We start from the raw sequence: 27,688 nt of genomic DNA on the forward strand, positions 1-27,688 counted from the left end.
ACTGTATCCTATAACAATAACAATATACTTTTTGGCCTCGGAAACTTCTCTTTCTATGCGTTACAAACATCTGACCAATTTTTTAATACCCTCTGCAAGCGTATACAAATGTAAAAAAAAAAAAAAAAAATCGAATCGGCAAAGTATGTCGGAGCACAGTACAAGCTAATATTGGTAAAAAAAAGGAATGCGCCCTAATAGAAAAAGTAAACAAAAAAAACCAAAAAACTAAGACATATTTGTCGATTGACGAACATTGGAACCGAAGATGTCCACAAATGCTTATAACAAGTATTCAGATCCAAAAGCTTTTCAAGCGTCTTGAGCACGTGACTGGTTTTCTTGCTTTGGGATGAAGAAGTGTTGCAAACAAACAGATATTTTGCAGTACCTTTGTTGCGTTCGACAATATCGATTTACCGACTGCTTTTTAACGCTTTAAAAATATTACGTAATTTTCAAAATATATTTAGATTGTTGAATTTTCGGGAGTTGCAGATTTTTTTTATTTTTTTTAAGAACTTAAATTAAAATAATGCAGTTTTAAAACAATTTTAACAAATTTGCTACTTACCAAATCAATGCCAATGCTTAGTTTGAAATTTTTTCCGAAATGTGGATATTGGGAAAAAAAGATCAATGATTCTCCGTTCTTAATTGACTATTGATCGCCAGTTTTTTTCACCACCAGCTTCTGAAACGTGGCCGTTTTTGAGACTGTTCCAGAGGCAAACGAGCACGCAAAGACCATCTAACAAACACATCTGAACATGCTGAGGTGGAAATAAGATCCCTAGAAGATCAGGATATAGGAGATATTCTGAAGAGGGAGGTACAAATCAAGTATCTACGTTGCGAACCTGAAATAGTAACCAGCGGAAACACAAGAAACAAGAGAAGGACTGGAGCAAGCAGCAGGGGACCCACACCACAATCAGCGCTGATCAAGTTCGAGACTTCTCCAGAGAAATTAGTCATACCTAGCCGAGCCCAAAAATATTATACATAAATACCTACCGATGATGCATAAATTAACTCTGCTGGTTCGTTTTTTCATTATAAATAGCTTTTATTTCACTCCACACATTCTCATTTTCACCATACGCTTGATATTGCATCGGCCAAAAAAGGTGTGACCATGCAACTTAAAAGATCAGAATAATAAAATACAAAGATCGTTTACATTCAAATTTAAATTTAAGTTTAATAATTCAGCAACCGTTCCTCAACGTACCGCCGGGCCCTGAAACAATGTTTCTAAAAACAGGCAGGGGAGCCACCTTGGTTATGGGACGGAATCGTCTCTATAATGCGTGCCAGGATCCATGAAGTCGGAGGAGTATGAGAATCTTTTACTAATACGAGGTCATCAGGCTTCAGGTTTGCCGATTTCATTAACCATTTTGGCCTCTGCTGCAACGACGTAAGGTACTCAAGATGCCACTTTTTCCAAAAGCCTTGCAGCATGGCCTGAGATTGCTGCCAGTAATCCAATCGGTTTGCCGGCACTTGGTCCAAATCTCCATCTGGCTCTGTGGTGTAAGGACGACCGTGAGCGGTCGAAAGATATCCTACGTCTGTATCGGAAGTGGCACAAAGAGGCCGTGAGTTGATCACCGCTTCCACCTGTGTTAACAAGGTATGCATTTGTTCGAATGTTAGAACGACGTGGCCGATTACTCGGTGTAAATGAAGCTTCACAGAGCGCACAGCCAATTCCCATTTGCCTCCCCAGTGAGGCGCATGTTGCGGTATGAACTTCCAGTTGATGCCTTCGATCGATACCGCCTCTGCTATCTTGTTATTGTGTAGCTGAGATTGAACTAATTGTTCCATTTCGTTACGACTTCTTTCGGCTCCCACAAAATTTCGTACATTGTCGCCGAACATCGTCACACATTTGCCTTGCCGTGAAATGAACCATCTAAGAGCAGCTCCAAGTGTAAAGCTGAGTTTGCCATGCATACGAAGATACATATGTACCTTATTCTTTTCGAGCGTTCCTGATGTGTCTTCATCATGATTGGGCCAGTATAATCACAGCCTGTATTTTCGAACGGAAATGCTTGCCGAATTTTCACTGCCGGTAGTGCGACTATTAGTTGGTTGCTGGTAAGTGCTCGCTGTCTGAAGCACCTTAGACGGTTGTGAGTAACTTTATGTATCAGATTTCTGGCTCCCATTATCCAGAAACGTTGACAAACGATGGCAAAGAGTGCCGAAACTCCTGGGTGTAGATTATGTTGATGCTCGTGTTCCAAAATCAGGTGAGATATGCGATGCTTCCTCGGCAAGATGAGCGGATGCTTGGCTAAATATGATAACTCTGAATTATATAGGCGCCTTCCTACACGTAGAAGCCCAATGTCATCCTTCATTTGGTAGCGATTCTCGTTCTTTATGTCATTCGTCTTGAGCTTCCTGCAAACATAGGTTCCTGGCCGCCTTGTACTCGTCATAGGTTACCGCGAAAGTGTCTCACCTTTTTTGGGTGTTTTTTATGTGTCGGATGAATCGTAAAATGTATGACACAATGCGCACAAGTCTCGGCCAGGAAGAAACACGACCAATGAGTTCTTCGAGGGGAGATGGCTCGTCCATGGTTTCCGCGAGAGTAACTAATACTGTAGCCTTCAACTCTTTTCGGTACTCGTCATCTGAAATTAAGTTAGAGATTTATCTATCATATTCGTTACCTAAGTTAAGATGCGTCTCAGCCAGCCAGTCAGGACCCTTCCACCAGAGAGTAAACGGGAGTCCTCAGCCAGCATTCCTCTAGAAGCGCGGTCTGCGGAGTTCTGATTGGTATTAACATGACGCCACGCGTCCCTCGGTATTACTTTCAATATTTTGGCAGTTCAATTGCCAATAAACGTCTTTAAACTAGCTGGCAAGTGGTTCAGCCATGCCAACACAATTGTCGAATCACACCAAGCATATACAGAAGTGCGCCACATAATTGCAAATGAGGGAGCGATTGCTGCTTAAGTGGAGCGACCCGTGATTTCGCCGCAATCAGTGAAACCTCTATGCTGCCATCCTGGTTCACGATCCGAGAGTATACGACTGCTGCGTATGCTTTTATTGAGGCGTCTGAGAAGGCGTGTAACTCTATTCGTTTGCCGACATACCCAATATGACGCCGTATCTTTAACTGCGTTATGTTGTTAATGTCTTCGCGATACTTACGCCACCGGTCTGCCAGTTTAGTTGGAAGCGGTGAATACCAATCTAGATTAAGAAGCCAGAGCTCTTGGAAAAGGATCTTAAATTGAACGATGACCGGCGCCAGTAGACCAAGCGGTTCAAATATGCGTGATACGTCTGATAATAATTGTCTTTTTGAACTTTCTGTGCATTCGCTCAATCTTATACCATATGTGAAGATGTCAGACTTTGGTTCCCAATGTATTCATAATACCTTGACGGAGGAGGCATCTCCAGTCACAGTTGTCGATGCTGCTTCTTCTAAATGACCGATTCCGTAGGTATTGGATACCCATTTCCCCAGCTCCAGCTGTGCTCGACCTAATAGTTGAATAAGTTCATCTTGGTTACGTATCAGTTGGTCTTCTGTGTTTGCTCCGGTCAGGACATCGTCCACATAGAAATCTTCCAATAGAATCTTGGCAGCTGTTGGAAATTTATGCTTTAGATCGATGGCAAGTTGTTCTAACACACGTACGGCTAAAAACGGTGCACAGGCTGTTCCATAGGTTACCGTACAAAGCTGGTAATGTTTCAGCTCTTCAGCTGGGTTTTCTCTCCATACAATTCGTTGATAATTTTGGTGATTTTCAGAAATCCATATTTGCCTAAACATTTTAATGATGTCTGCGCAAAAAACAAACTTATAAATTCGAAAGCGTAAACACACATCCATTAGGTTACGCTGAATATTTGGGCCCACTAGTAACTCATCGTTTAGTGATCTGCCACTCTTATCTTTATAAGATCCATCAAATACAATTCTTAATTTCGTGAGGCATATAGAACATGTGTTCTTTAGGTGCACTTGTCTTCTCTGTTTCATCAAAAATGCGCATGTGTCCCAGAGCGATGTATTCGCGCATGAACTTGGTATACTCTTCCTTTAACCTTTTATCTTTCTGAAGTCGACGTTCTACTGAAAATCGTGATGTTGCTCCCTGAAGAGTATCTGCAAACTTAACATCCGAGTTCTTAAATGGAAGCTCAACACTATACCTTCCATAAGAGTCACGAAAGTGTGTAGAGTGAAAATGATTCTCTACCTTCAGATCATCAGCAGTGGGTGGTAAACTGCCACTTAATTCTTCCAATTCCCAAAACCTTTGGAGCGATGTATTTATTTCGATCGTTGATAACAGAGATGCTGTATTTGATCCTTGTTTAGCTACAATTGAGGTGACCGCCCACCCGAATATTGTGGATATTGCAATTATGTTTCCATGTTTATCTAATACCTTCTCTCCTGCGGACCACTCGTAGTCGCTACCCAAAATGTCCACATGTTTAGCGCTGGTTTCCGGTGGATCAGCCAGTTCTAACCCATCGAAAACTTTCAAAACGGCCGGGTCGACTTCATCCTTTGGCAATAGAGTGGTTACCTTACCTAAGACATGAGCTGTAATATCTAGGGTATGCTTCGAGAACCTTGATTTCAAATGTACTGCGCTGACCCCTCTTGTAGTATCGGCCTTGATTGACGAAATTCCTGAGACAAGTATTCGAGATGGTGAGCGTAACAGGCCCAGTGATTGTATGCAATGCTCCGATATGTATGATAGTTCTGATCCACTATTAAAGAGAACACGACAAGTGGTGCATGATCCCTTTGAATTTAATGCCAAAACTAGAGCTGTGGGCAATACACTCCTTGGTTTTCCTCGCGGCTGTAGATTTACCGCAGAACGTGCTAAATAACTCTTTGATTCTATGGATTGGACTTCCTTTACTTGCATTTTTTTGGCAATCATGACAACTGTGGGATTAATGCTCTTTACTTCGACTTGGCGATATAGAAGCGTGTGGTGTTTGTCCTGATAATGTTTGCATCTATACTCCTTAGACTCACATTTAAGACACCCTCTTGAGTCTGTGGAAATCAGTATCCGAGTAGATTTCTTAACGTTTGATTGTGCGACTTGTTCGCAGAGGCTTCATTTGAACTCATCACAACGAGAAATCTAAGAACACCCTTAATGGTTGGAGATGTCCCCTCATGGCACCCATTTGCATTGCGACTCTGCATCAATTTTATCCAGTAGAAAATAGATCACCCAGCAGTCGCGATTAGTTTGGCCAAGTGCATCTAGACCACGTACAACTTCAATTGCCCCATCGGCAATCTTTCGTAGAACGGATACATCTGTTACCCTTGTTGATGGCAGACATCTAAAAGTATCCAAAAGCGAGTTAACGACATGACGAGGTCGATCATAACGTTCCATAAGGCTTGATACACCATACGCTTGATATTGCATCAGCCAAAAAAGGTGTGACCATGCAACTTAAAGTTCAGAATAATAAAATACAAAGATCGTTTACATTCAAATTTAAATATAAGTTTAGGAATTCCTCAACACCTATTTTAAAACCACTAACCAAACAAACGAGTTGTAATTTCACCAGGGCACAAAATAAATTTTGTTGTGCCGAAACTAGAGTCTGTCCATAAATTACGTAACACATTCAGGGAGGGGATCGGAAAGCTCGTGACGTAACATATATTTTTATAACCTTTCAAGACAGAAAAAGTCCGTTAAAAATTCAAATTTAGTCTGTACAAGTGTGTTCATTGGCACAAATACGGTCCCAGTTCCCGATCGCGGTCAGACAGTTTTTTCGGCAAGTTGCATAATATATATATATATGTGTTTATTTCAGAAATGGATAAGAACAAACTATATCAATCACTGTTTAGTTCCTATGCTAAAGCTTTTCCAAATGAAACGAAATCGGATTTACAGAGAAAAGCTGTGAATGTTTGGAATAGCATCAAACAATCAGCTGACTTATCGGCGAGAGTTGATCAGTACGTTCGAAAAAATGAGTCGTTGGCATTAAAACATAAGGAGACTCTTATGCAATTTTGGTCGTTGCAAACAAAGTCCAAAAGCACACAAAATCAGCCAGAAACTTCTAAGAAAATAATCGAAGACTTGACAAATAATCAGTCAGAAATTTCATCGACTGCTTCTAAGAAAATTATCGAAGATTTGACAAATAATCAGTAAGAAAATTCATCGACAGGTTATCGAAGATTTGACAAATAACCCAGAAAAAAATAATGATGAGAACCCCATAGCTTCTGCTGGCCATAAGCAAAAAATTTACCCAAAAACTGCCCAAGATCAGCTTAAAATAGAAATTGATATAATAAATTCAGAGTTGATTGGACTGTACAAAAGAAAAAAATTGTGGGCAAATAAGTGATGAACAGGAACGAGATCTAAAAGCAAAAGAAAAGCAGAAGACTTCTTTGGAAAAATCACTAGCGAGTAAGGTGAATGCGCAAATCCGTCAACAAAAATTTAAAGCTAATAAAAGGAAAAAAAGGGCATTGCAAATAAAAGATGCTCCTGGGCGACCCAGAATTGAAGAAAGCCAACCAGGTTTGTTAGAAGCGATCGTAAACATGGCTATTCATGGATCAGCGGCACACAAATTTCATAGCTATTGGATCGGGAAAACATTTTTTCGTCGACAGCATATTCTCATGCACTTGATTTTGAGACTATCCTTAGGCTGATGTCGGAGTGGACGCGATAAGCGATGCGATAATATTGAACGACAATGAGCGAGAAGCTCTGCATTCAAATTTATATGTAATCGTTGAATGCATGTCAGAGTGCAAGCGAAGCGAGAAGAGAGCCAAAGCGACAAGTTGAAGCGAGTTGCGAGAAAGCGATTCTGAATCGCTTTCTCGCTTTATCGCTTCATCCAACTGTTGTTATACGTATTTTTTCGTTGCGTTCTGAGCTTAAAAAATAGTTGGTTTTTGGTTGAAGTCTATGGACATGCGAAAAAAAATGCTTTGCAGAATGAAAATTCAAAAGATCGTACTTTCTCATTTTGGAGACGGAAATAATTCCGAAACAATTAAAAAAATCAAACATTTTTGTTGCAAAAAAAAATATATATATATATAATTACATAGTTACCTTAAAGTTGGAATAAGTTTTTCACATGACGTTATAGGATTAACAACAAAATTTGTCCAACACTTTTCCAGTCTTGAATGAATCTTCGTCAAAATATAATCGAATGTATTGATCGACATTCGAGTATAATTGAAAAATTTGTCAGGATACTGCCTTAAATTTTTATACAAACTATTAAACTCTCCTTTTAGACTAAAATTAGAACCCTCGCTAGGTTTCTCGCTTTGCGGAAAGCTTTCACTCTGCCATGCCATCGCTTTGCAGATCGCTGCGATAATTATCGCTTGTAGCATCGCATCGCTTATCGCGGCCACTCTGACATCAGCCTAACTTTGATAACCAAGTTTGAAAATATGGTGAAGCTAATATTTATAACAATTGTGGATGGCGGTCCTGACGAAAATCCCCGTTATCAAAAAGTAATTAATATTGGAATCCATCATTTTTTGACACATAGCCTGGATGCGCTATTTATAGCCGCCAACGCTCCCGGAAAAAGCGCCTTTAACAGAGTCGAAAGAAGAATGGCACCTTTAAGTAGAGAACTTGCTGGTTTAATCTTACCACATGAACACTATGGAAGTCACCTGGATTCAAATCGCCAAACTATAGACTTGGACCTCGAAAAGAAAAACTTTCGTCACTGTGGAGAGACATTAGGGGAAATATATATATTTTATATTATGCCAGAAAGATTTCTTCCTCCACCTCTTCCATTGAAACAAAGTGAACATGGACTGACGATTTCATTGGGTGTAGAAAATACAGAATCATCTAGGGGTAAATTTGTTTCAGTTTTTGTTTCCAAAAATCTGAAGTTACAAAATATGTGATCGGGGCAGGTAAATGTTATTTAAGTTGATGAAAGATTGGTTCGAGTTTTTCCGTTAACCTAATTAATACAAAAAGATATATAGCGATTTGGCCTTCTAACTAGTTAATTCAAAAAAATAGTAGAAAGTGCTAATTATTCCTCTTGTTTGCGACAGTTTATTTTTAACTTCATAATTGCAAACACCTTAAATCCGGACTGAATATTATTTGTCAATATAATTCAAGACAGTTTCATTTATTTGTGCAAAAATGTTAAAGAATGAAAAAATTTTGAGTTTTCCACGAAAGTGAAAACTTAAATGATTTTGAAATGGGATCGCTGAAGGAAATGGGCGTTTCATTCGAAAACGAAGTACAGAGCTTAAGGTAAAAATCAAATATACACATTATAACTTAAGGCGAAAATGGATGGCAAGCGGCAGAAATCTGGCGAATTTCTTGAAAAAAAAGTTTGGCTTAAGGAGTATACGAGATTCATAGATTCGTAGCAGGAAGATGTTCAACCATCCAGCCGGCTCACAGAAAGGGATTAATAGAATATCAGTGTTTACCAATTGGAGAGCTATCCGAAGAAGCACAGGAATGTAAAAACAACGACAACAAAAGGTTCAGATACACTAATACAATAAAAGCCTCTCGTGTTAGACAAAATAATGTGCGTAAAGTTAGCCATACTGGTAAATGTTTACTATTACTACTCGGGCCCAAAATGCGCTTAAACTACATAATTTTGGTATCAAACGAAAGAGAAAAATTGCACGAGCACGACCTCAGGTGCGCCTTGGCGATTTATTTCGTAGTTTTTGAGTAATTAACAAAAGAAAATTAATATTTTTAGCGGGACTATAGCTAAAAGTAGCTTTTTCCGGCTAAAAAAGCTGTTCAAATTTGGGTAAATGTTGTTGAGAATAGTGCGAACAAAAGATTCAAAAAGCCCGCGTATTCGAGTATCCAAAATTCGGCATTTGGCAACACCATCTCAAAATTGAACAGCTTTTTTTAGCCGGAAACAGCTACTTTTAGCTATAGTCCCGCCAAAAATATTAATTTTCCTTTGTTAATTACTCAAAAACTACGAAATAAATCGCCAAGGCGCACCTGAGGTCGTGCTCGTGCAATTTTTCTCTTTCGTTTGATACCAAAATTATGTAGTTTAAGCGCGTTTTGGGCCCGAGTAGTAATAGTAAACATTTACCCAAATTTTTAAAATAGCTTTATCGTATTAGAGTCTATGATTGTTGCAATTTAAAATGTGCGACGTTTGGAATTACACATGAATTATTGAATGTTGTGTGTGGAACATACCCTTTACCGGAAAAATCAACGACAATCAAAATCAAAGTTGGGAAAAGGTAGACCAAAAGTCATTGGCAACGTGAAACCAACTCTTGGGAAAAATTGTGTTGTCGCAATCGAGTCTAGAGATGTGTTGCGGTTATTTGCAACGGTAAAAAAACACTTATGAAGGATGGGACGCGTAAGCAAGACAAGAGTGAGAAAGACAATTCAAAGCAAATGGTGTACACACACTACAAAGTTTCCAAGAAAAAATGCCGTGGATAAGGGAAAAGCAAAAAGACAGGCAAAATTGAACGGAAAATGTTTTTACTGTGACATCGTGCATCAGACAGCCAAAAAAAGCAGCGAGAGAGAGAGGAAACAAAATCAGAGGAACGAGACACAATATCCCACGGCTTGTTTACTCTTGAACTACATGTAGACACAGAAAAGGAATACATGGTGTACAGATAGTGGCGCGACGTCTCATATGTTTTGCGACATGTAAATATTTGTGTGGTATCAAGTAAAAATGGCGACGATCAAATTAGCTAATGACTCATATATTGAGGCATCCGCTATAGGAATTGTTTGAAAATTAATTTTTCCTCGGTTAGTAAGGCAGCAAAATACAATATTCAAAAATGGAATAGCTATTGACAAAATAGTTTTGGTAAAGTGGTTTTAGAAGCAACACAATAAAATGATTTGTATGTATATATATATATATGTATTGGTGCTGATATATGTTATCTAACAATGGTTCGCATAATAGATATAGACATCTTAACTTCAAAAACTTGCAACAATTAAGTGACAAGGAAATATAAAATTGTGTCAAAAAATTGTGAAACATGTAATTTGTAAAAAATATGTGAACTCCTTTTTCCGTTGAAAACCGAGCGATCTACAAAAAATGTTTTAAAACTAGTACTTACGGATGTCTGCGGACCAATGAATGTAATTTAGCTGGTAATCGATATTTTCTGACATTTATCGATGACTGTTCTCTAAAAATCCACATTTATTTTGTCAAAGCTAAGAGAGGAAATTTGTCAAAAATTTTAAATACAAAATTTATTTCGAATGTCAAACTGGTAAGAATATGAAGCCATTGAGGAGTTACAACCGCGCTGAGTATAAAAACCGGATTTTTTAAAATGACTCGAAGAAAATAGTATCAAGCGTGAATTAACCGTGTCCCATACACCGCAACAAAATGGAGTTGCCGAGCCTGCCGACAGAACAATAGTAGAGATGGCTAGGAGAATTTTTTGTGGGTTGAAGTTGTGAACACTGCAGTTCATTCACGAAACCGATGTTTATCGAAAGCCTTGGGTGGACATACAACTTTGGAATTGAATTCCAAGCACTCTAACAATTTTGATTTTTCAGAAAAGACCAACGATTTTGTGAAAAATATTATTCGTCTCGAGCTGCACGTCCCAATAATAACCAAATAAAGATCTCCAAGAATATACATATGTTACCAGGATCAGATATTCCTCCAAACGGCGATGCGGATTTCGACGGAGAGGAGGAGAAAGATTTTGTCACTGCGAGTGATGACGAAAACACCAAACAGAAACAGGAACTAGAACCGATCCAGAGTACACTTCTTCGTACTGGATTAGCACGTAGACCAAAGAAGCAACACAGCATGCTTCATTAAATGATATCGAAGGACCTCCATCTGTATCAAATGCACTAAATGGACCACATATTTCCAAAGGTAAGAAGGTGATTGGATTTTTACAATACTGGCTTAGGCATTACGTGACTGTAAATATAACGTTTTTTAACAAAAGAATTAGAACTTCCAGAGTCTAAGAGCCACACTCCAATTAATGAAAATTTATATTTTTCACAAAAATATAAATAGATTATTCTTACATATTGGTTGTTAGTCGCACTCTTGCTTTCCGGACATTGGGTAACAAAATGATCAAATGCACCACAAACGTAGCAAGATCCTCGCTCCATTTTTGGTTTATGGCAATTAATTGCTAGGTTACCCCTGGAATTGCAATTCACGCAACATCCTTATTGACACCGTTTTAAGTTGGAATAAGATGCTTTTTTAGCTCCGGTAGACGCACTAATGAAAACGCCTGAAGGATTTGCCTAGAATCAGAGAAACACTGGATACGTGCTTGATCGCGCAAACCTTTGGATGATGTCCCTTCAAAGAGACACTCCAACAGTTTCTCCAGATCGGTGTTGATCTCATAAGCCAGCCTCATCTTTTCATCAAATTAAGAACCAAAATTCTAGCTGGCTAGCCACTTGCGTTCCTGAAATTTGCTTCTAGCCTCCGCTTTTCACATTTCATTTCCGAATACGAAATTAAGTTGGTCAAACAGCGGACCAGCCCCCTAGGAACAAAGGTTTTATACACTTCGTTATTTTGTCTCTCCTACTACTCGCCTGTTTGAAAACCACAACATGATTTTCACCAGTAGTAGTAGTACCGTAGTCTGGAATCGGTACAGAAGCAGTTCCTTAAGTTCTCATTGTGCGGTCTTAGCTGAGAGTCGAATCTTCGCCTACCTGCTTATTCTGACAGACTTCTTCTTAATCTTCATTCACTTCACAACCGTAGGCTTGTTTTTGGCATTTTCTTTTTTCATAAACAAATAGTGAAGTTATTTCAACGAGTTAACCATACACACGTCGGATCAGAGGCTTTTTATACCATGCAAACATAGGGTGAAATGGTATATTGAATTTGCCAAAATGTATGTAACAGTATGTCAATTCTTGATCAGCATCACCAGCCGAGACGATCTAGCCATGTCCGACCGTGTGTCTGTCCGCTTGAACTCCTAGATCTCAGAGGCTATACGATACAGAGCCACAACATTTGGTGCTTAGACTCCTGTAGTACATATGTACATAAGTACTGATCATGCGGTCACCGAGTTTATTTCAATATTTTTCCATGCCCCCTTCCGCCCCCGCAAATTGAATAAATCAGATTTTCTGAAAAACTAAATCAGCTAGAGACATGAAATTTGTTATGTATGTATACTCGCTTAGTAAGCATGTACACCCATAGGCTTCATAAAAATGAAGTAAGTCGGATCGCCGACTTGAGTATACCATACACCAAGTGAAACAAATTTTTTTAAATTTCGAAAACCAAATGTATGTCTATTGTTTTTACGTGCTTCATACTTCGCTCACTCAACAGACACACGAGCACTTTAGCACCGCCACTAGCCAACGGCCAATTCTGGCCTTGTGGACCGCTTAGTAAAATACGTTCATACGCATATTTTGCATGTTTCTAGTCCGATTTTAATAAAATTTGGTAGTTTGTAAGAAATTGATAAGATTAATTAGTCTGCCGAATTTGATCGCGATAGTCAAAAAATTACAGAAGTATTTTTCTAAATTATGGAGTGGGCATGGCAAAAAATGAAAAGATGTATACTCTGCGCGCATACTAAGCCAGTGTACATACTAAATTTGGTGACTTTAGCTTTGTTAGTTTTTGATAAAATCTGTTTTGTTTAATTTGTGGGAGCGGAAGTGGACGTCGCAAAGTCTACATACCAAATTTGATGTCGGTAGCTGTCATAGTTTTTAAGAAAATCAGTTTTATCTAAACTCCGTGGGCGGAAGGGAGCGTGGCAAAAAGTTTGAACAATTAATTTCTGCGCGCTTATACAAACCAAATTTGATGGCTCTAGATGTTATACTTTTAAGAAAAATAGTTTTATGTGATTCCTGGGGGCGTAAGGGGGCGTGGCCAAAATTCCAATTAACTCTATACATTTACATACTACACGAGTATGCATACCAAATTTGGTGGTTCTAGCTCTTATAGCCTCCGAGATCTGCGTGTTCATACGGGCGGACGGACGGACGGACAGACGGACATGGCTACATCGACTCGGCTGTTGATCCTGATCAAGAATATATATACTTTATAGGGTCGGAGAAGCTTCCTTCTGCCTGTTACATACATTTTGGCGACTTTAATATACCATTTCACGCTATGGGTGTTTGGTAGTTTAAAAAGGCCAGTTTGTCGCTACATAAAACGCTCTTTATCTTTTTAATCTTTTTTACTTTTTCTTAGCTTTTTTATTCATTTAGCTTTGCAATTTGCTTGGTACGGTACGCAAACAATACAATACTCATAAACACGCACTCAGTATGAGCCTCTCACTCAATCACTTCAATTCAATTCGAGTATACTCTATACTCCAGATGTCTAATATATGTATATATTTGCATATGTTTCATATTAAGTTCGTTTCGTGACCTGAATGCAGCATTGAGAACGGACGGGATAAAATATCCTCAAAAATTGGTCGACAGAAGCGAAATTATAAAAAAAAATAAAATTTGCAATCAAATTTGCAAAAAAAAAAATTTTCGGCAGTTTTGATGGAAAAATTGAAGTTAAGTTAATCTTGCTGACTTCAAAAAATCATGCCGAAAAAAATTTTAAAGAGCTTTGACTTTCAGAATGAACATAAAAAATAGTTTAAAAATTAAATTAATATAACATTGACTTATGTTGTAAATGTTTTTTTTTTAATTTAATCTTGTGACCAGAGTGTTCAATCTATCAATACATCAGGATGATTCAAAACAGATAAGAGTTGAAAATATCTAAAGCTTATGTTTGTGAATTAAAAACCAAAGCAAGTTTCATAATATTTGAAAGGCTTGGTTGAATAAAAAATTATCCAGGTGCAGTGCATTGTTATTGTACAGGAATACATTTGTGGATATTAATGTGCATAAATGCTAAAATATGTATAGTGCGCTTTTCTTAGTCCTATTTATTATCTGTAAATATTTCATTATTTTTTTTTCAAATTTTTGTGCCAATGGCGACTTAAATTAGTTATGGTGTAATATTCTTCAGTGTTAGTGCACGTAAATAACATTTTTACATTAATTGAGTTTATGATAAGTGAGATGATAAGTGCTTTTAAATATATATAACACTTCATTTACCAGAAACTGAAAGAACTGCAGTGTACTTAACAGCGCCAGCGTGGTTTGCAACGTTGCATGTATAGTTACCGTTGTGCAGTGAGGAGACTTTTTGTATTGATAATATGCTAGAAAATGGTGCGTATTGATTGATTGTTAATGTCGGATCCGGGGGTAAATAGTCTTTGCCTTGAATATTGGCTCCACTCATGGTATCTTTAGTATTTGAAATAGGTCTATCGTCTCTCAGCCAAGTTATATTAAGAGGGTGATCACCTTGGCTGCTAGAGCACATAATCTGAGTTCGCATGCCTTCAGTTACTTCCTCCTCAAAAGCAAATGGCGATATACGCGGTGGAACTAAACAATTGAATAAGTAATGTTATGAATAATATGTCTGATATGGGTATCTATGATAATTTAAAAATTGAATTGAATTTTTGGATCATTTTCTTCCATCATTTAATTACAGTTTTGCTTTGCTTTCTTAATCAATGAATAGGGATTCCAGAGAGAAGGAAAATACATTCGTTGAATACAAAATATTAACTGATTTTATTCACATATATGTTGTGAAAATAAATGAACTCTTAGACTCTAGGAGGCTACAATTGTTACTAAAAATGCTATTTATATTTCATGCTCAGCGTTGGCGACTTGATATTGTTCCGTTGTTATAATCGTAAGTGCTTTTCCACAGAGTGTGGATGCATGTTTTTTTTTTGGTTTTTAAGCAATACTTGATATATGAATCTTTATGACTTATTTTTGTTTCGTTTTGTATATTTTTTTGGTGCATCTGATGTGGTGAAGCCATTTCAGATGAACACCATGTTTATTCTTAAACATTCTGCAAAGGGCCGGAAAATGTGACGTTTTGGAATTTATTTTTATATGTAATTAGTTGTTGATTTAGGCGACCCTTAAACTGTTAGAAAACCATTTTTGCCTCCGCTCGCCTCTCCTTAAACTCGTTCGGACTCCGCTCGACTCTCCGATCTGCTCCTGCGGCTTCCTGGCACCATCCTTCTCGTCTCTGCAACTATGTTGTTGCTCTGCTGCTAACCTGCGCCTCTTTGCAACTGTATCATTGCTCTGCTGCTGATCTTTGTTGCCTACTTGCAACTACATACAGCGTTTGCAACTATATTAGTGTAAATATAAACTGTTATTTTTGTTATACTTTCAATATTACGGCTTCGAAAACGCCAAACAACAAAACACTCCGGCTGCTGAACTGCACTAGCCAAACTGCATTTAAAATCGGATAAAACTCCCCCGCCGCCAAAATTACTACAGTTGCTCCACTAGCCAAACTGCCTATAAATTTACACGCACGCATTATTTATTTATTAAGCAATAAAAATTTGCTTTAATTTTATACTCTGTCTCTTACCACCTGTGGAAGAACACAAGAGTTATTTATTTTGCTACCTTTAACTGGTCTTAGCATTTACACTTGCATAAGAATTCAGACTTTAAGGAGCTGATTCTAATGTTTATATGTATATTATGCTCAGCGTTGGCGACTTGATATTGCGCTGTTGTTATAATCATAAGTTCTTTTTCAATGAGTTTGGATGCATGTTTTGTTTGTTTTTTAAGCAATACTTGATATATGAATGTTTATGACTAATTTTTGTTTAATGTTTCTGTTTCGTTTTGTATATTTCTTTGGTGCATCTGATTTGGTGAAGCCATTTCAGATGAACACGATGATTATTCTTAAACAATCAACTTTAACTTTTAAATTCCCCTTTGAAAATATCTGTTTCTAAACAAAATTCATTTATTTAAAATCAAAGTTTTTCGAAGGGGGCAAACAAGTTAACCATTCGCAACTGTTTGTGCTTCTTCTTCTTCTTTTGGCGGGCCAATATTAGTACAGAGTGGTCCACTTGGTTAACTCCTAACATTTTCCTATAGAAACATTCCAGCAGGTTGGTGGGGGCTCTTAGACCGCTGCTTATTTTTTTTAATGGCGATTTTGAAAAACAATAATTTTTAGCGATTGCTTTAATGCATTTCGATCAAAAAATAAACAACAGTACTTTATTCCGTTCATATTTAGATAAAAGCGCATGCTATCCAAATGTTAGAGGAAACTCAGTGAGATTTTAAAACTGTTAAACAACATTTGTCTGACACCCAACATTTGCTTTTAGATTGTTTACAGGTTGTTATCGATTTCTGTGATACACCTAATTATCTAAAATTTTCTACAATAATTTTATAAATTATATTATTAATGTTATTTATTTACATTGTTTACTTTCTGAGAAGCTCAAAATTTAATTTTTAATAAACCTAATATGGTTAACAGTATGACATGTATGCGTCATAGCCCACTGGATATTTCGGTAATTAATACCTTTATTTGCTACAGTTAAATGGCTGTGGAATGGCTTGCAATATTGCTAGCCACATATGTATGTAGTAGGGCGAGATACGATTGAGTATTCAAATCACTGACCTTGTGCCTCAGCAATGTATTAAAGATTATGAAATATAATTACGGCCAAGTACCGGAGTAATGTGTCTTTATTGTTTAAGCGATTGTACAAAACTATATTGAAGAAAAGAAAAGAGAACTAAACCTTAGGACATAAATGGGAATATGAATCTAAAGCTTAACACATAAGATTAAAAATGTGCAAGGCGTACGGTCTTGCCATGAGCTCTTGGTCACACGCTTTGTCAGCGTATCTATGTTTCTATGTAATTCGTCAAATCGATGTTGCAGCTGCACAGATTGTTGTGAAGTGCGGGGGCAGTTCGTTCGATTGTTTGTTAACTTGCAACAAGCTGCAAAAGCTAGTAGGTTTTATTTTTGCGATTGTCTGTATGGTAGTCAAAAGAAGGTTGGGTGAAAATAGATAATCAAAAATTTAGACATTCAATGTGAACTCTACACCGCCGATTTTGCTGGTCCTTTTGTGCACGCCTCCGCTTAAGTTGTTTATTACGTACATGCTGCTGAAATGGCGTGTACAATTGGAAAAAAAAAGTAAATGTTAAAAATACCTTATGTTTCTGTTTGCAGCCCTGTATTTATCCCTGTTTATATCGATTGTACTATGCTTGTAGGTTATCGATATAAGATGCTTTGTAACTCTGTATATGCTTCTTCTTCTTTTTCCGCCCTTGAAAGTGTATGGACACTTAATAAAGATAAACTTATAATTTAACGCAATCCACTCGAATACGAACTATCGGTGATCATATTACTTTCAAGTTTGCCAAAGGAATACGAAAACTTCTTTGGACAGTCTAAGGATTAAGTTGCTGGAAGAAGGAGATCGCAGGAGTAACGAGAGAGTGTCAACCCCAGAAGAGCCACGGGCATACCAGGCAAATGTGCGAAAAAATCCAACTCGTAAGAAAAGCTCTCTGGTGAATATAGAGTGCTACAGTTGTGGGCAGCGAGGTCACTATAAGAGGGACTGCCCAAAGTTTCAAGAAGAGCCAAAGGAAAATCGGCAATCACAACATCGATCGTACACTATTCTAGCTGCGACACAGGCAGGAAATCTAGATGCTTCGAGCTGATGTGTGGACTCGGGAGCAACGGCTCATTTATGTGGCAGCCGCAGTATGTTTGCGAATTATGTTGCGCATGAGGAAGATGTTGTATTGGCCAACAACCACGTCATAAAAACAGTTGGCAGAGGTGACGTGCTTGTACAAACAGGATTTTGTGAGCTGAAACTGGTAAATGTTTGCACTTACCAGGGTTGAAGACTAATTTTATGTCGGTTGATCGAGCAGTCGATACAAAAATTCAGCGACGGTTCGCCAAGACGACGAGGTGGTACTAATAGCAGAAAGGCAAGGAAAGCTCTTTGTGTTTTATTGTCTAAAATCGAAGGATGAAGTATTCGAGAAATTCGTGGAATTTAAAGAGATGGCTGAAAGACAGACTGGCCAAAAGAAGTGACAACGGCCGAGAATCCATCAACAGGCTTTTGATGGGTACTTAAAGGAATTGTGCGTCAGTTGACGGAGTGGCTGAACGAGCAAACCGGACGCTAGTCGAGATGGCTAGATGTTTGCTTGTACACGCGGATATGCAAGAGTTTCTCTGCGTAGAGGCAATAATGACAGCGTGTTACATTGGAAACAGATCACCAACAGCAGCTTTAGTTGGTATGACACCTTATGAGAAGGAAACCCAATGTGCAGAGTATGTGCGTTTTTGGATCAATAGCAGTTGCATTAGATAAGTTGATTAGATAGAGCAAGAACCGGAACAAGCGATACGGCAGGAAGGACAGATCGGTCCTGGAAGGCCACGTTTGATTCGCACCGGCAAGCCAGGACGTCCTAAGAAAATATACAATCGTGTAAACAAGTTACTTGTAAAGAACTGGATTTGCCACAGACATTTGATGATGCGATGCAAGGTAAGCAATCTTTATTCTGGAAGACTGCTATGGATAAGGAATGGAAGTGTGCACAGCCTATCTTAACAGTGACTTAAACGAAGTCGTCTATATAAGGCAGCCTCAGGGATATGTGGACAAGGCAAATTCACAACAGGTGTTGAGGCTGAATAAAGCTATATATGGATTGAAACAAGCAGGAAGGGAGTGGAATGCCAAGTTGAATGCAGCGCTATGTGATCTTGGATTCACTTCTTGCAAGAACGAACCGTGCCTTTATCAGCAGGATATAAAAGGTAGACTTTGTTTGGTACTAATATATGTGGATGATTTTCTTATAGCTTGCTAGATGGATGACATGATCGCAGTTAAGGCAAAGATTGCGATAAAATTCGAATGCGTCGATAAGGGTCCGTTACGAGAGTTTTTGGGCATAAAAGTAGACCGAAATGATGATACAGGCAGTATCGTGATGAATCAAGCTCAGTACATAAGAGCATGCTTCAAAGACATAGTATGGAAGTGTGTCAAGCTGTTGCTACTCCATTGGATGCTGGTTTCCAAGTGGCGTGCAGTGACGAGAAATGCGTCATACAGAATGTGACAATGTATCAGTGAGCAATCGGAGAGTTGATGTGGCTTGTATTAACATCAAGACCTGATATCTACCATTCAGGTATCAAATTAGCGCAAAGGAATAAGGAACCTCACAGTGAACATGTTGCAGCAGTTAAGCATGTTATGAGGTATTTGGCGGCAACGAAGGATCTTAAGTTGCACTACCGTTCGTGTGGAGATGCTCTTACGGGATACGCTGACGCAGATTGGGTCGGTGATGTGAGCAACCGCAAATCGTACATAGGGTACGTGTTTTTCTTGGCAGGTGGCCCTATTTCCTGGAAGTCAGAAAAACAATGCAGTGTGGCGTTGAGCAGCACAGTGCCGAGTACATGGCTATGTCTTTAGCTGCGAAAGAGGCTTTGCATTTGAGGCGATTGTTGATCGAGATCGGATGTGGAGACGCTGGGACATCTACGAAATTGTTTGGAGACAATTTGAGTGCTCAATCTCTGGCAAAGAATCCTGTGTTTCATGCTCGATTGAAACACATTGACATCAGACATCATTTCGTTCGAGAAGTTGTTACAAGCGGCGAGACTGATCTGGACTTCATATCAACTAAGGACATGGTAGCTGATATATTAACGAAAAATTTGTCTAAGCAAAAGCATAATCACTGTGTCAAGTTATTGAATTTAAACTAAGAAAGAAATTGTAATTGGCACACAGAATCATATTGATGAAGGGTGTTGAAAATACCATACGTTTCTGTTTGCAGCCCTGTATTTATCCCTGGTTATATCGATTGTACTAAGCTTGTAGGTTATCGATATAAGAGCTTTGTTACTCTGTATATGCTTCTTTTTCTTTTTCCGCCCTTGAAAGTGTATGGACACTTAATAAAGATAAACTTATAATTTAACGCAATCCATTGGATCCTCAACAGTAAACGCCACGATTCATTTTATTTTTGATTTTACACAGTTTTAGATTCTAAGAAGTGATTTAGGACAAAAGCAAAGCAGCCTATAGATTGACACACACACCATCGTGCCTATAAAATACGTTGGTCATATATGTGCATTAGGAAAAAAAATATTAATATTTTTTTTAATTGCCGGGCATTTTTTTGAGGCCGATCGGAAAATGTTTAATGGGCGCGAAACTCACCTAAAAATTTCATCTTGACGCTCCCAAATAAGCATACATAGCATACAAATATCATAAGAGAGAGCGAGACGGCATGTGTTTCGCGCCATTTACAATTAGTGCAGCATGCATTACTAAATAATTAAAAATAACAGCTGCTTAGAAGTTCCAATATTTGAGAAATTAGAAAGTGGCATTGCAGATGCAACAAATCGTGTCCAAACTTGTGAAGCAGAACGCCATCACTTTAGGAAATTATGCCTTGGCAAACTTTAGAAATGTCAGAGCCGAGATCAAAAATTTTTTTATTTTATTTGTAGAGTTAACTTAAGCTTACAAAGTTTAAGCCAACAGTTTGTAGCCATGGCTACTGAGGCCTTCGGCTAGATTATATGTACAAGTTAACAATCAATTCAACGAGCTGCCCTCGCACTAAGTCTTAGAACAATCTGTGCAGCTGCAACGTCGATGTGACGAATTCCATATAAACATAAATAAGCTGACACAGCGTCTAAACAAGAGCCCATAGCATGACCATACGCCTTACATATTTACTTCTTATGTATTTAGCTTTAGATTCATATTCCCATTTATGTACTTAGGTTTAGTTCTCTTTAATTTCCGTTAACATATTCAGTTTTTGTATAACCCTTTAACAATTGTATAACCCTTTAACAATAAAGAAGCATAACTCCGCCACTTGGCCGTAACACGATTTATAATCTCTAATATATTGCTGATCCACAAGGACGGTGATTCAGATACCTAATCGTATCTCATCCTAATCAACATAAATCAATCCATAAGCTGGATGCCACCAACGGTAACCCCTAACAGGAACCAGTGGACATATCCAACATCTTAACTGCCGCCCAACCGGAATTTGATTACCCTCTAAGAATCCACACCCTACCAACATGGAAGTGACTGTTCGGAAAAAATAAATATAAAAACCATAGGGCCGGGGATAACTTTGACCGCGTCAAAGTTTGTATCCCCTTGCAACTTTTTGGTAACTCTTTCCTTACCTATTAGCCATCAATGTGGAAGAACGTTTTATCTAAAAAGGCTTATGTTTGCAAAAGAATGGCCTACAAACATAGGAAATATTGAAGATATTGATCATAGTCACTGATTTCCACCGATCGTTTCTATGGGAGCTATATGATATAGTCACCCGATCTTTATCGAATTCGGCACACTCATTAACAGATATATTAATTTAAGAAATGTTTAATTTAAAAGCAATCGGGGTAAAAGTAACGAAGTTATATTCAAATGTCACTGTTTTCGACCGATCGTTGCTATGGGAGCAATTTGATATAGTCACCCGATCTTGATCAAATTTTGCACAGTAGTTTATAGGCGTAATAAACTAATATTAATATAATAAATAATATTAACGTAATATAAACTAATATTAATATTAATATAAACTAATATTAACGTAATAAATTAATATTAAGTTTTACGATAATAGCACAGAAAATAACGAAGTTATTGAGAAGTCACTGTTCGTGACTTTGGGGTTTGTATGGGAGCTATATGATATAGTGGTCCGATCCGGCTGAATCCGAGATATACAACCCCTGCAGTATATGCAAGCCTATGTGCAAAATTTCAGCTCTGTAGCTCTTACGGTCTAGAAGGAGTTTGCGTTGATCCAGACGGACGGACGGACGGACGGACATGACTATTTGAACTCGTTTTGTCGTGCTAATCAAGAATATATATACTTTGTATGGTCGGAGATGCTTCGTTCTATGCGTTGCACACTTCTGACCAAAATTAATATTCCCTTTTTGCAAGGGTATAATAAAAATAAAAAAATAATAAAAGTGGCAGCATAAAGCGATCTTGTGAGTAATTTGCATTAGGTTTGTAACTAATTTGCATTGAATTTAATTGTGAGTTTGAATGTGTGCAGTTAAATTGTTAGATTGAATTCGCTAAGACACTGTGTTAGACAACTGCCAATGAGTTGGTCCTATAGGGACATCAAAAAAGAATCTGATAGCGACGAAGACATTATAGTACAATCTAGGCCTCAGGCACTCGATCAAACCGAAATGGACCCACAAATGTTAAAAGTTATAATAGAGAGCGCAGTCAGCACCGCGCTTAATGCACAAGAACAACGCATAAGAGGCGAGATACACGCCGAACTTGAACATCTGAGAAACCAAGTAAGCTCACTTAGAATTGAAGCGCCCCAAGTACAGGTGTACGAAAGCGTAACAGTTGACCCCAGCATTAGATGTGAGGTTAGACTCGACGCTGCGAAATCGGTGCTGAATTTTAATGGTGACCATGAAGAATATGTGTCTTGGAGACAATCAGCCATAGAGGCATATCAGGCCTACAAGGGATACTATGGGAGTGAAACACATTACCAGGCAGTGATCATTTTAAAAAATAAAGTTTGTGGTGCGGCACGCGCAGTGCTTACCTCACCTAACACTGTGCTAAATTTCGATGCAATCATTGCTAGACTTGATTGCCCATACGCCAATAAAACGTCTCTGCGCGTTCTCAGGCATCAATTAGAAATGGTCAGACAAGGAGACCTAGAATTAATGCAGTACCATGATGAGGTTGAGAAAAAACTGACTCTTACAAATAAAATTGCCTTGACGCATGAGCAGCGTCAGGAGGAGACCTATTAAGGCACTAGTTATACCAGCACAGCCCAAAGATCTGCCTTCGGCTTTAGCACTGGCTCGCGAGGCTGAGAATAGCATAGAAAGGAGCATGTACGCTGCTACGTATGCTAAAGCAATTGAAGATAGGAGCCACCCAGGGAAAAAGAACAAGCAAGGGAATCGCCTAATGCCCAGACAGGGAAAACATTTTGAGAAAAACCCCCATTTTATAGGAAAACAAGTCCATACCGGACAATGATTTGCTAAATTTTTTAGAGAACGCTCCCAACTGCCGTTCGTCGAGCGACAGTTGGCTGGTAGAACACTAAAAATTGTAATCGACACTGGGGCGGCAAAGAATTATGTAAAACCCGTAAAGGAGTTAAGAAACACTTGTCGACACCCCATTTACTGTGAACTCCATACATGGGTCCAGTAAAATTAAAGAAAAATGCTTCATGAGAATTTTCGAAAAGAATGCCCTGTTTTTCATTTTAGATACCCTTGATACTTTTAATGCCATAATAGGCTTCGATTTGCTAACGCAAGCAGGGGTAACCCTAAACTTACACAGCGGTAGTAGTACATATGACAGTACGGCGGAAGCACTGCAACACCATACTTGCGATAGCGTTAATTTCACACGCATTGATGACATATTAGTTCCTGATAGCGTAAGAGAGGAATTTAAAAAGGTAATACTGAACAGGATCGGCGCATTTTCGACCTCTAACGAGGCATTGCCATTGTTAATAACGAAATCGCTCAATTGTTAATGGCGGCATTATAAGACCATCTCGGTCTGCGTACAACAGTCCTGCATGGGTTGTTGACAAAAAAGGCTTGGACTCAAACGGTAACAAAAACAAACGACTCGTTATTGACTTTCGAAAGTTAAACGAGCGAACCATTGCCGACCGGTACCCAATGCCAAGCATTCCAATGATTCTAGCGAATCTTGGAAAGGCAAAATTTTTCACGACTTTGGACTTTAAAACTGGGTACCATCAAATTTACCTAGCTGAAAAAGATCGCGCGAAAACGGCGTTCTCAGTAAAAGGAGGGAAATACGAATTCTGTCGCTTACCCTTTGGTTTGACAAATGCCAGAAGCATATTTCAGAGAGCAATCGATGATGTTCTAAGGGAACAAATCGGGGAAATATGCTACGTCTACGTAGATGACGTGTTAATATTTTCTGAAAATGAAGCCGAGCATGTCAAACACATTGACACTGTGCTCCAGCTGCTTTGCAACGCTAACATGAGAGTGTCAAAAGAAAATACAAAATTTTTTAAAGAAAGCGTCGAAAATTTGGGTTTCATCGTCTCTAGTGACGGAACAAAGACTGACCCCGAAAAGGTCATGGCAATTCAGGAGTACCCCTAAGATCGTTTTTGGGCCTTGCTAGTTATTACAGGGCGTTTATTAAGGATTTTGCATCAATCGCAAGACCTTTAACCGACATACTGAAAGGCGAAAATAGAAAAGTAGGCAAGCACATGTCCAAAAAGGTCCCAATCGACTTTGATGAATCGCAACGTCACACCTTTGACCGCTTAAGAAACATTCTGGCATCCGAAGATGTCATACTCATGTACCCAAACTTTCAAAAACCTTTCGACCTCACAACCGACGCTTCTGCCGACGGGATTGGAGCAGTGTTGTCCCAGGGCGGGAAACCAATAACAATGATATCTTGAATATTAAAGCAAAGTGAAGCACTTTACGCCACTAATGAAAGGGAATTGTTGGCAATCGTGTGGGCTCTTGGAAAACTACAGAGCTACCTGTATGGAACCAGAGAGTTGCACATTTTTACAGATCACCAACCGCTCACATTTTCCGTGTCACAAAAAAACACACATGCGAGAATTAAAAAGTGGATGGCTTTTATTGAAGAACGTAACGCTCAAATTCATTACAAGCCAGGGAAAGAAAACCTAGTGGCAGATGCCTTATCAAGGCAAAATGTGAATGCCCTACAAGATGAAATTCAATCATGTGCTGCCACCGTCCACAGTAAGCTTTTCTTGACCTACACAATCGAGATAACGGACAAGCCTGTTAATCTTTTTAGAAACCAAGTAATCTCAGAAGAGGCGCGCTACAACTTGCATCGGAGACTAATTCTGTTCGGCAGCAAAACTCGCCATGTGATACAATTCACAGACAAGAACGATCTCCTTGAATCCTTAAAGCTTGTAGTGAACCGTGATGATGTAAGTCCATTCCATTGCGATCTTCCTACATTAGCCGCCTTTCATCATGAATTAGTGCGACTTTTCCCCACAACAAAGTTTTGGCATTGCAAGAACATGGTTACTGATATAACCAACAAAGATGATCAGATTCAGATAGTTAATACCGAACATAATCGCGCACATCGAGCAGCGCAAGAAAATATCAAACAAATACTTCGGGAGTATTACTTCCCAAAAATGGCCAAATTAACCAATGAAATCGTCTTAAATTGCAAAGTCTGCACCACAGCTAAGTACGACCGTCACCCAAAAAAACAAGAACTTGGCCAAACACCTATTCCGTTTAATCCCGGCGAAATACTGCATATCGATATATTCTCCACTGACCACAAGCTATTCTTGACCTGCGTGCACAAGTTTTCCAAATTTGCTGTTGTACAACCCTTATAATCCTGAACAATAACGGATATTACTATCCCCATATTGCAATTACTCAATATGTTTCCAAAAATAAAGACAATTTATTATGACAACGAAGCATCGTTTAATTTAGAGACGATTACTTCGATGTTAAAAAATCAATTCGAAATAGACGTAGTAAATGCACCTCCACTGCATAACTGCTCGAATGGACAAGTGGAACGATTCCACAGTACATTGCTAGAGATAGCCAGATGCATGAAAATTGATAAACAACTTAATGATACGACACAGATCATAATAAGAGCAGCAATAGAATAAAATAAATAAAATCATTCGGTTACGGAAGAAAAGCCCATAGACGTTATCCATGCACAACACACTGATTTGCGGGAAAATATTAAAGGCAGAATAAACAAAGCACAACAAGATCAACTCAACAGATGGAACCCAGATAGGCGAAATAGGGTATTTGACGTAGGCTACGAAGTATTTATTAAGAACAATAAAAGGTTGGGAAACAAATTATCCCCGTTGTGTTCAGAGGGACGCGTACAAGCAGACCTGGGAACTTCTGTACTTATTAAGGGGAGGGTGGTATATAAGGACAATTTGAAGTAATTTTGATCAAGTTCTTTATTTGCTACATCAAACCACAAAGTCACTATAGTCGTTGTTTACATTTCCCACAGGTTAATCACCATAATACTGTCAGTCCTAGCCGCAGGAGGGGCACGCATTACCGACTACTCCAATGCAAATTACATTCCCGTGCTAGACGGCAATGTTTTAATATGGGATCAACGCAGCTACCTAAGACATTCGACGAACCTGACTGAATTCACGAAAATCATAGACGATACGATGGCGGAAATTTTTTCCTCGACGAGCATGCAGAAAATTTATAGAAGTAGACATAAAACATGTTAAAAATCTTTAGTTCTCTTTAATTTCCGTCAACATATTCAGTTTTTGTATAACCCTTTAACAATTGTATAACCCTTTAACAATAAAGAAGCATAACTCCGCCACTTGGCCGTAACACGATTTATAATCTCTAATATATTGCTGATCCACAAGGACGGTGATTCAGATACCTAATCGTATCTCATCCTAATCAACATAAATCAATCCATAAGCTGGATCCCACCTACGGCAACCCCTAACAAGAACCAGTGGACATATCCAACATCTTAGCTTACATAAATATAGTATATAGATATCTTACAGCTACTATGCAATATTTATTTTTCTTGGGTTGTGGTCTTGTTATGCTAGTTTTAGTGATAATTTCAACATTACAAAATAAAAAAATAGTAATTTATTTATTTTTCTATATATTGCATTTCTATATTTATTATGTATATTTTTATAGTCTATGAAGGATGTTACATACTTTAAGATATTTTATTATTAATTTAATGTGTTCTGAAGATGGGTTGGATAATGAGCCTATTGGTGGATGATGGAGAAAATATTGTGCTCTGATTTGGATGAAAGTAGGACAAAACGTAAGGAGATGGTCAAGACTAATAGAGTTGTTGGTGTTACAAAAGGGGCACAAGTTTGAGATGTTTTTATCCATTTAGTGTGTATGTGTTATATTTGTATGGGACATACAAACTTAATTTCATCTTTACGAGAGATCATTACTTTATCCTTGTATGTGAGATAATTTTTTATACTATTTTTTTCTGAATTAATTAGTTGATACCAGTTGGATGTATCTGTGAAAACATTTTGTTGGTTTTTGTGATACAACTTTTTTATTTGGTTTTTATATCCGCATTATTGTGGTTTGGTGTATAAGTAAGGGGAAAATGCCTAGCATTCTTTGCTGTTTTATCAGCAAACTCATTTCCTTTTATGTTAATGTGCCTGGGGATCCACAGAAGGGAGAATTTTTAACAAATTTTCCTTTTCCTGCTTTTAAGAGTAATATAGCTTCGTGTATGTTTGTTTTATTGTTCTGATTTGTATTGAAGAAACTGCTGTCTATGTACTTCTGGAGACGTTGCGCTTTTGCTGAAGCTCCTAAATTGTGTGTTTATTGCATTCGACTTAAGTGCCCATGGGGGGGCTTATTGTTACAGTTTCTTTTGAGTTCTTATGTTGAT

The 27,688-nt window shown here is 38.3% G+C and overlaps 2 protein-coding genes and 1 long non-coding RNA gene across 6 annotated transcripts in view; 1 reads left to right on the plus strand and 2 right to left on the minus strand.

Annotated features, from left to right (window-relative positions):
- The window catches only part of LOC137586829 (cell adhesion molecule Dscam2-like), a gene marked incomplete at its 3' end in the record, with an annotated part of 243,021 nt that overhangs the window by 205,529 nt on the left and 9,804 nt on the right, over positions 1 to 27,688 (minus strand). The gene's annotated exons all lie outside the window — the stretch shown is intronic.
- The window catches only part of LOC137577202 (cell adhesion molecule Dscam2-like), a 753,142-nt gene continuing 726,105 nt past the window's right edge, over positions 652 to 27,688 (minus strand). The window contains exon 7 of one of the 2 annotated variants that reach the window (XM_068301567.1): positions 652 to 793. In XM_068301567.1, the coding sequence (XP_068157668.1) occupies positions 654 to 793 (140 nt within the window). In that variant the 3' untranslated portion in view covers positions 652 to 653. Of the gene's footprint in view, positions 794 to 14,362; positions 14,574 to 27,688 lie in introns of those variants that run through there. The other variant, XM_068293972.1, reaches the window with a different exon arrangement.
- Positions 10,311 to 26,618, plus strand: LOC137573457 (uncharacterized). 3 transcript variants are annotated; one of them, XR_011031940.1, is made up of 3 exons: positions 10,345 to 10,354; positions 10,429 to 10,989; positions 26,264 to 26,618. It is a non-coding gene; the product is annotated as an uncharacterized lncRNA (long non-coding RNA). The 3 variants fall into 3 exon arrangements; XR_011031970.1 differs by lacking the exon at positions 10,345 to 10,354 and having other exon boundaries at positions 10,566 to 10,595; positions 10,653 to 10,989; XR_011031922.1 differs by having other exon boundaries at positions 10,311 to 10,989.

This window comes from Drosophila tropicalis, unplaced genomic scaffold, assembly GCF_018151085.1.
Source record: "Drosophila tropicalis isolate 14030-0801.00 unplaced genomic scaffold, ASM1815108v1 contig_1, whole genome shotgun sequence".
Taxonomy (NCBI): Eukaryota; Metazoa; Arthropoda; class Insecta; order Diptera; family Drosophilidae; genus Drosophila; species Drosophila tropicalis.